The 10,186-nt window shown below is 44.1% G+C and overlaps 1 protein-coding gene across 1 annotated transcript; it reads right to left on the reverse strand.

Annotated features, from left to right (window-relative positions):
- Positions 1 to 447: 447 nt before the first annotated feature.
- On the reverse strand, positions 448 to 1,765 carry LOC123481621 (gastrula zinc finger protein XlCGF49.1-like). Its single transcript, XM_045206315.1, has one exon. The coding sequence runs from the start codon at positions 1,504 to 1,506 to the stop codon at positions 841 to 843; it is 666 nt and encodes a 221-aa protein (XP_045062250.1). The 5' UTR covers positions 1,507 to 1,765; the 3' UTR covers positions 448 to 840.
- Positions 1,766 to 10,186: the final 8,421 nt, after the last annotated feature.

The raw sequence follows: 10,186 nt of genomic DNA on the forward strand, positions 1-10,186 counted from the left end.
GTTCCCAGACCTGAATCCAATTGAGCACATCTGGGACATCATGTCTCGCTCCATCCACCAACGCCACGTTGCACCACAGACTGTCCAGGAGTTGGCAGATGCTTTAGTCCAGGTCTGGGAGGAGATCCCTCAGGAGACCATCCGCCACCTCATCAGGAGCATGCCCAGGCGTTGTAGGGAGGTCATACAGGCACGTGGAGGCCACACACACTACTGAGCCTCATTTTGACTTGTTTTAAGGACATTACATCAAAGTTGGATCAGCCTGTAGTGTGGTTTTCCACTTTAATTTTGAGGGTGACTCAAATCCAGACCTCCATGGGTTGATAAATTTGATTTCCATTGATCATTTTTGTGTGATTTTGTTGTCAGCACATTCAACTATGTAAAGAAAAAAGTATTTAATAAGACTATTTCATTCATTCAGATCTAGGATGTGTTATTTTAGTGTTCCCTTTATTTTTTTGAGCAGTGTATAATTACTTTTCTCACTATGGTAAAACTTTACATTTTCAGTAGATCTGGTACCCTCACGTTGATGAAATACATTTTAGAATACTTTGGAAAAGGTTCAACACACATCTTTACTACTTAATGTCAAGTAAACATGAATTAAGGGACTATACTTTCCTCATAAAAGCATCAAACAGGACAAGGTTGTCACTTTTCATCAGTGGACCATTTTTAAAGACACCATCACACCAACCATCACCATATCATCTACTCTGCCTCATCATACTAATTCTTTCCTCAGTTAACCTCATCCAGTTCGCAACTAAATCCAACAACAGAATTGACTAAAAGCAAGCTAACTAGTACTACAATACATGTCACTATACACTATACATGGGCTGTGTGCATTTTCTGCTGGTGTATCCTGAGGTAGCTCCTCTCAGAGAACCTCTTCCCGCAGTGCGTACAGGCAAACGGCCTCTCTCCCGTGTGGACCTTCAGGTGCATCTTTAGCTGGTGCTGGTGGGAGAACCTCTTCTCACACTGGGGGCAGCTGTAGGGTTTCTCCCCTGTGTGGACCCTCTGGTGCCTCTTCAGGTTTGACGAGTCCGAGAAACTAGCCCGGCAAAGGTGGCAGCCGAATGGTTTCTCCCCCGTGTGCATCCTCTGGTGGACCTCCACCTGTTTGGGGAAACTGAAGGCTTTCCCACAGAACGAACACGGGAAGCGCTTCTCTTTGGCGCTGCCACCTTTACTGATTCTGTCTCTACTACTGTCATTTGTCAATGGGCTTGTGTAGCAATTTAGTGTTGAAGCACTGACATTGTCTGAGGTCTGATTTAACATTAAGAGAGTGTGAGGAGGTCGAAGGCCAGGGTGTGTCTGTGTTGTCGCAGGGTCCATGTTCCAGTCTATAGATCCTATAGAAGGCAGGCTGAAGGCAGCACCTGTTAGTGGGTTAACCTGAGGCGCCATCAGTCTCTCTGAATCACAACTATAGGAGCAGGATGGAGTATCGCTAGCCGAGTCTGTTTCTGTTCTCTCCAACCGCATACCGACTCCTCCCCGTCCCTGCAGACCAAGTCTACGCCTCACCCTGGTCTCAACCAGTCTGTTGTCATGGAGACTAAATTTGGTTGTTGTTTTGTGTTCGAATGTCTGTTTCTGGTTAACAGTGTTGTCCCATCCACTGGCCTCCACTAAGTCGCCTCTGGTCCTGGCCTGCTCGGTGATGTTGACTCCTGGGTCCTTGGCTGCACCCGTCTGGGAATCCAAGATGGCCTCCCAGTCTCCTCTGTTAGCCTCCAGCCAACCACCTGCAGGAAGAAGTTAGAAAATATACTTTACAACCATGGCAGAGAACATTACACATGACATTTTTTTATTCAATTACCTGGTCAAGTTCATACATTATAATGTGTGTTATTGTATGTAAACATAAGTTGTGTTTATTTAATTTCATGAATGAAAATTAAGAAAAAAGCAATAGCCAGGCGCATCACTATTCCCATTGAAGATATTTTACTGGTTATTACAGTGCATTTGGAAAGTATTCAGACCGCTTCCCTTTTTCCACATTTTGTTACGTTACAGCCTTATTCTAAAATTGATTAAATAAAAGTATTTCCTCATCAATCTACACACAATACCCTATAATGATAAAGACAAAACAGGTTTTTAGAAATGTTAGCAAACTTATTAAAAATAAAAAACAGATACCTTATTTACATAAGTATTCAGACCCTATGCTATGAGACCTGAAATTTAGCTGAGGTGCATCCTATTTCCATTGATCATCCTTGAGCTGTTTCTACAACTTGATTGCGTCCACCTGTGGTAAATTCAATTGATTGGACATGATTTGGAAAGGCACAAACCTGTCTATATAAGGTCCCACAGTTGACAATGCATGTCAGAGCAAAAAACAAGCCATGAGGTCGAAGGAATTGTCATTAGAGCTCCGAGACAGGATTGTGTTGAGGCACAGATCTTGGGAAGGTTACCAAAAAATGTCTGTAGCATTGAAGATCCCCAAGAACACAGTGGCCTCCATCATTCTAAAATGGAAGAAGTTTGGAACCACCAAGACTCTTCCTAGTCCTGGCCGCCAAGCCAAACTGAGCAATCGGGGGAGAACGGCCTTGGTCAGGGAGGTGACCAAGAACCCAATGGTCACTTAGAGAGCTCCAGAGTTCCTCTGTGGAGATGGGAAAACCTTCCAGAAGTACAACCATCTCTGCAGCACTCCACCAAATCAGGCCTCCATGGTAGAGTGGCCAGACGGCAGCCCCTCCTCAGTAAAAGGCACATGACAGCCCGCTTGGAGTTTGTCAAAAGGCACCGAAAGGACTCAGACCATGAGAAACAAGATTCTCTGGTCTGATGAAACCAAGATTAAACAATTTGGCCTGAATGCCAAGTGTCACGTCTGGAGGAAACCAGGCATCACTCATCACCTGGCCAGACGAACCATCAAACAGGCAAAGCGTCAATACAGGACTAAGATTGAATCCCACTAAACCGGCTCTGACGCTCGTTGGATGTGGCTGGGCTTGCAAACTATTACGGACTACAAAGGGAAACCCAGCCGCGAGCTGCCCAGTGACGCGAGCCTACCAGACGAGCTAAATACCTTTTACGCTCGCTTCAAGGCAAGCAACACTGAAGCATGCATGAGAGCACCAGCTGTTCCGGACGACTGTGTGATCACGCTCTCCGTAGCCGATGTGAGCAAGACCTTTAAACAGGTCAACATTCACAAGGCCACAGGGCCAGATGGATTATCAGGACGTGTTCTCAGAGCATGCGCAGACCAACTAGCAAGTGTCTTCACTGACATTTTCAACCTCTCCCTGACCGAGTTTGTAATACCTACATGTTTCAAGCAGACCACCATAGTCCCTGTGCCCAAGAAAGCGAAGGTAACCTGCCTAAATGACTACCGCCCCGTAGCACTCACGTCGGTAGCCATGAAGTGCTTTGAAAGGCTGATCATGGCTCACATCAACACCATCATCCCGGAAACCCTAGACCCACTCCAATTTGCATACTGCCCCAACAGATCCACAAATGACGCAATCTCAATTGCACTCCACACTGCCCATTCCAACATGGACAAAAGGAATGCCTATGTGAGAATGCTGTTCATTGACTACAGCTCAGCATTCAACACCATAGTGCCCACAAAGTTCATCACTAAGCTAAGGACCCTGGGACGAAACACCTCCCTCTGCAACTGGATCCTGAACTTGCTGATAGGCCGCCCCCAGGTGGTAAGGGTAGGCAACAACACATCTGCCATGCTGATCCTCAACACGGTGGCCCCTCAGGGGTGCGTGCTTAGTCCCCTCCTGTACTCCGTGTTCACCCACGACTGCGTGGCCAAGCACAACTCCAACACCGTCATTAAGTTTGTTGACGACACAACAGTGGTAGGCCTGATCACCGACAACGATGAGACAGCCTTTGGGGAGGAGGTCAGAGACCAGGCAGTGTGGTGCCAGGACAACAACCTCTCCCCTCAACGTGAGCAAGACAAAGGAGCTGATCGTGGACTACAGGAAAAAGAAGGCCGAACACGCCCCCCATTCACATCGATGGGGCTGTAGTGGAGTGGGTCGACAGTTTCAAGTTCATTTGTCCACATCACCAACAAACTATCATGGTCCAAACACACAACAACACCTTTTCCCCCTCAGGAGACTGAAAAGATTTGGCATGGGTCCCCAGATACTCAAATAGTTATACAGCTGCACCATCGAGAGCATCCTGACCGGTTGCATCACCCCCTGGTATGGCAACTGCTCGGTATCCGACCATAAGGCTCTACAGAGAGTAGTGCTTACGGCCCAGTACACCACTGGGGCCAAGCTTCCTGCCATCCAGGACCTATATACTAGGCGGTGTCAGAGGAAAGCCCAGAAAATTGTCAAAGACTCCAGTCACCCAAGTCATAGACTCTTCTCTCAGCTACCGCATGGCAAGCGGTACTGGAGCGCCAAGTCTAGGTCCAAAAGGCTCCTTAACAGCTTCTACCCCCAAGCCATAAGACTGCTGAACAATCAAATGGCCACCCGGACTATTTACATTGATCCCCCCACTCTTTTGTTTTTACACTGCTGCTACTCGCTGTTTATTATCTATGCATAGTCACTTTACCTCTACCTACATGTACAAATTACCTCGACTAACCTGTACCCCCACACATTGACTCAGTACTGGTAGCCCCTGTATTTAACCTTGTTGATGTTATTTTGTGTTACTTTTTATTTTATTTTTTACTTTAGTTTATTTAGTAAATATTTTCTTAACTCTATTTCTTGAACTGCATTGTTGGTTAAGGGCTCGTAAGTAAGCATTTCACGGTAAGCTCTACACCTGTTGTATTTGGTGCATGTGACAAATAAAATGTGATACCATCCTTACGGTGAAGCATGGTGGTGGCAGCATCATGTTGTGGGGATGTTGTTCAGCGGCAGGGATCGGGAGACTAGTCAGGATCGACGGAAAGATGAACAGAGCAAAGTACATAAAGATCCTTGATGAAAACCTGCTCCAGAGCGCTCAGGACCTCAGACTGGGGCGAAGGTTCACCTTCCAACAGGACAACGAACTCTAAGCACACAGCCAAGACAACGCAAGAGTGGCTTCGGGACAAGTCTCTGAATGTCCTTGAGTGGCTCAGCCAGAGCCCGGACTTGAACCCGATCGAACATCTCTGGAGAGACCTGAAAATAGCTGTGCAGCGACGCTCCCCATCCAACCTGACAGAGCTTGAGAGGATCTGCAGAGAAGAATGGGAACTCCCCAAATACAGGTGTGCCAAGCTTGTAGCAACATACCAAAGAAGACTCGAGGCTGTAATCGCTGCCAAAGGTGCTTCAACAAAGTACTGAGTAAAGAGTCTGAATACTTACACTACCGTTCAAAAGTTTGAGGTCACTTAGAAATGTCCTTGTTTCGAAAGAAAAGCAAATTTTTGTCCATTAAAATAACATCAAATTGATCAGAAATACAGTGTAGACATTGTTAATGTTGTAAATGGCTATTGTAGCTGGAAACGGCAGATTTTTTATGGAATATCTACATAGGCGTACAGAGGCCCATTATCAGCAACCATCAGTCCTGTGTTCCAATGGCACGTTGTGTTTGCTAATCCAAGTTTTAAAAGGCTAATTGATCATTAGAAAACCCTTTGCAATTATGTTAGCACAGCTGAAAACTGTTGTGCCGATTAAAGAAGCAATAAAACTGGCCTTCTTGAGACTAGTTGAGTATCTGGAGCATCAGCAATTGTGGGTTCGATTACAGGCTCAAAATGGCCAGAAATAAAGAACTTTCTTCTGAAACACGTCAGTCTATTCTTGTTCTGAGAAATTAAGGCTATTCCATGCGAGAAATTGCCAAGAAACTGAAGATCTCGTACAACGCTGTGTACTACTCCCTTCACAGAACAGTGCAAATGGGCTCTAACCAGAATAGAAAGAGGAGTGGGAGGCCACGGTGCACAACTGAGCAAGAGGACAAATACATTTGAGTGTCTAGTTTGAGAAACAGAAGCCTCACAGGTCCTCAAATGGCAGCTTCATTAAATAGTACCCGCAAAACACCAGTCTCAACGTCAACAGTGAAGAGGCGACTCCGGGATGCTGACCTTCTAGGCAGAGTTGCAAAGAAAAAAGCCATATCTCAGACTGGCCAATAAAAAATAAAAAGATTAAGATGGGCAAAGAACACAGACACTTGACAGAGGAAGATTGGGGAAAAAGTGTTATGGACAGACAAATCGAAGTTTGAGGTGTTCATATCACAAAGAAGAACATTTGTGAGACGCAGACCAAATTAAAAGATGCTGGAGGAGTGCTTGATGCCATCTGTCAAGCATGGTGGAGGTAATGTGATGGTCTGGGGGTGCTTTGGTGGTGGTAAAGTGGAAGATTTGTACAGGGTTAAAGGGGATCTTAAAGAAGGAAGGATATCACTCCATTTTGCAACGCCATGCCATACCCTGTGGACGGGCGCTTGATTGGAGCCAATGTCCTCCTACGACAGGACAGTGACCCAAAGCACAGCTCCAAACTATGCAATAACTATTTAGGGGAGAAGCAGTCAGCTGGTATTCTGTCTATAATGGAATGGCCAGCACAGTCACCGGATCTCAACCCTATTGAGCTGTTGTGGGAGCAGCTTGACCGTATGGTACGTAAGAAGTGCCCATCAAGCCAATCCAACTTGTGGGAGGTGCTTCAGGAAGCATGGGGTGAAATCTCTTCAGATTACCTCAACAAATTGACAACTAGAATGCCAAAGGTCTGCAAGGCTGTAATTGCTGCAAATGGAGGATTCTTTTAAAAAGCAAAGTTTGAAGGACACAATTATTATTTCAATTAAAAATCATTATTTCTAACCTTGTCAATGACTACATTTCCTATTCATTTTGCTATATTTCCTATTCAAACTAATTTCATGTATTTTTTCATGGAAAACAAGGACATTTCTAAGTGACCCCAAAATTTTGAACGGTAGTGTATGTAAATGTGAAATTTCCGTTTTGTATTTTTTATACATTTGCACAGTTTTTGCTTAGTCATTATGAGGTATTGTGTATAGATTTAGGAAAAACAACAATTTAATAAATTTTAGAATAAGGCTGTAACGTAACAAAATGTAGAAAAAGTCAAGGGGTCTGAATACTTTCCGAATGCACTGTATTTACAAGGTTATTATATAGAAGGTAATTAACGTAAACTAAAACAAACTGATCATGAAAAAACAATTTAGTAAACAAATAAAATATTTCATAAACCCGTTAAAACGACTAAAACTATACTCAACTATTTCCTTTGACTAGATAACTAAAATAAAATCCATCAATTATGTTCAGTTGTAGTTATTTTTTCTAAAAAAGTTGGGCAAAAATCTAATATAAATCTGGCGGGTCACATTGAGATTTACTTCATTTTAAAGGTAGACTCAGCGAGATGACACTGCCATGAGCAGCACCGCAGATATTGCTTGTGTTCCCCTGCTCAGATGTTGCATGCATCAACCAATGGTTGCGTACCGCGTCATCGACTGTGCAGTTGGGCACTAGATTGCTGTAACATGTCGGTAGTGTTCCTCTGCTCAGACGTTGCTGACACATGCCAGATCTTACAACGCCTAGATGGTTATTATACGTATCAGCTAACCACATCATATGGTATAGCAGTCTGGTCCCCGACTGCACAGTCTATGACGTGGCACGCAACCATTGGTTGATGCATGCGACATCTGAGCAGGGGAACACAATCATGATGTGGTTAGCTGGTATGTAAAAAACCTATCCAGGTGTTGTAAGATCTGGCAGGCATCAGCCATGCAAGACTTTGGTCTCACACAGTCACACAGAGTATCTGCGCACAGGTTCGCTTCATGCTGCTACAACTTGGTAGCTACGGGACCAAAACAGCGGAGAAGTTTAGCCTCGCGCTTCAAAACTCCTCGTCATTGAGGGAAATGTGCCCACTACCACTGTTTACTTGGTGCGTCTACGTCAAGGTGTCAAACTCATTTTAGCTCCAGGGGCCACATGGAGGAAAATCTATTCCCAAGTACGGACCGGGAAAATCTTGGTATATATAACTTAAAAACAACAACTTCAGATTGTTTTGTTTTAATACGATCAACATACAACAGAAAGCTGGAGCCTAGAGGACAGTGTGTCCAAAATAGTACAAGCACAACATCACTATTAATCATAAAACACGTCAGTTTATTTTGAAATTCTAAAGAAAAAGAACACACAAACACACAATGCCTACAGTGATTAACAGAACTGTTTCGCTAGATCACAGAACTATATCAGGTGTCATTTCTCAGGCAGAAATGTAGATAAAAATAATGAAATCCTGTTCCCCAAACAAGTGCAAGAACCACAGGAGTCAGAATAAGTTAAATATACAAATAAAATAAAATCAATTAAAAACAATAGCACATCAACATAAAAACATATAAACATAAATCTGAAAGCGTTGCTCAAACTCCCGTAACAGTCCGTGATTTTGTCTTTGAACCGCTTCATGTCTGCCACATGTTGGGCCACATTTTTCAGGACAAATGAGCTGCATCACCACCGGCGTTTCGTCTCGCAATGACAGCTTCAACTTGAAAGAACATAAAGATGCTGATCATAATACTGCGTGACAACTTTGTTAGCCCTTGCAGCATGTTTGTTCGGGTTATTCAGGTGCTCTGTAACATCCACCATAAATGCAAGGTCCTGCATCCATTCTCCTGGAATGAAATTTAACACTGGTTTGCCCTTTTCTTCCATGCAACTGTTCAACTTTCTTCTCATAAATCAAAGAACGCCTCAGCACAGCACTTCCTCGGCAACCACTCTTACTCAGTGTGGTATGGCAGGCCATAGATGTGTGGTCTTTTTTCTCTCTGAGAAGGCTGTCAAACTGACGGTGATTCAGGCTTCTGGATCGGATGAAATTAACAGTTTGGATGACCAACCTTCATGACGTTATCCATCTTTAATGACTTGCAACACAAAAGCCTCCTGGTGCAAAATACAGTGAAAGTCAAAAAAATCCCGTCCTCCATTTGCAGATTGCACTTTCTCTCTGAACTTTGTCACAACGCCTGCTTTTTTCCCCGATCATTGAGGGCGCACCATCTGTGGAAGCCAAGCTGACAGCGCCCTTAAGATTCAGTCCACTCGACCCTGTCCAGCCTTACGTCGAGTGCGGTAAAAATATCAGCTGCTGTCGTTGTATCTGTCATCGGCACCAACTCTCAGAACTCCTCGGTGAAGGTCAATGTGTCACTCAACTGCGGATGAAATGGCCAGTTGTGCAACATCTGTAATGTCCGTTGCTTTCATCAAGTGGCAACCGAAACGGGCAATAAATGACTACTTTTGCTTCGAACTGGCTGTCCAAATCCACTGAAAGATCGGAAATCCTGAGTTCGGCAACTGTGTTTCTTGTCAGGCTGATATTTGCAAAAAGCCTGCCGCTTTTCAGGGCACACAATCGCCGCTGCCTTCATCATGCATGTTTTTACAAATTCACCCTCACTAAATGGTTTTGAAGCCAATGCGATTTCGTTAGCAGACGAGGTAGCTAGCTTTGCCACTGCAGCGTCACTGATGTATCGGCTGTGAGAAAACACAGACTGCTGTTTCTTCAGACCCGCTAACAGTTCGTTCACCTTCTCTCATCTCCGCTGTCCTTGAAAGTTGTCATATTTGTCGGCTGAAGACTCACATAGTGAGAGAAGTTGAGATTCTTTCAGCATGCAACATGCTCTGAACACACCAAACATACCCAAACTAGGATGACCATTTTTCTTGAAACACTCCTCCACTCTCGTCCCTTATTCTCTTTTTTGACAGAGACATATTGGGGCAAACTGAGGGTGACAAAGCACATAATGTTAAAAGTAGAAGCCCGTAATAAATATCGCGGGCAAAACAAAGTAGCTCATTGGCTGTCGATGCTTGACCTGCTTGCTCTGCCCGGTATAAACAGTTTGCTTGCTTAACACAATTGCTATTGCACAACATCCAGTGGGACGCAATTGAGCAGCAGTTTATTTATAGAAAAATATTGCAGCGCATTTTTATACTTTACAAAAAAAAAAAAAAAAGTGTTTTTTTATTTTTTTTTTTTAAATCATCTCGCCGGGCCGATTAAACAACGTTTGCGGGCCTGATCCGCCCGGGGAATGACATTTGACACCC

Source organism: Coregonus clupeaformis, chromosome 22, assembly GCF_020615455.1.
Source record: "Coregonus clupeaformis isolate EN_2021a chromosome 22, ASM2061545v1, whole genome shotgun sequence".
Lineage (NCBI taxonomy): Eukaryota > Metazoa > Chordata > Actinopteri > Salmoniformes > Salmonidae > Coregonus > Coregonus clupeaformis.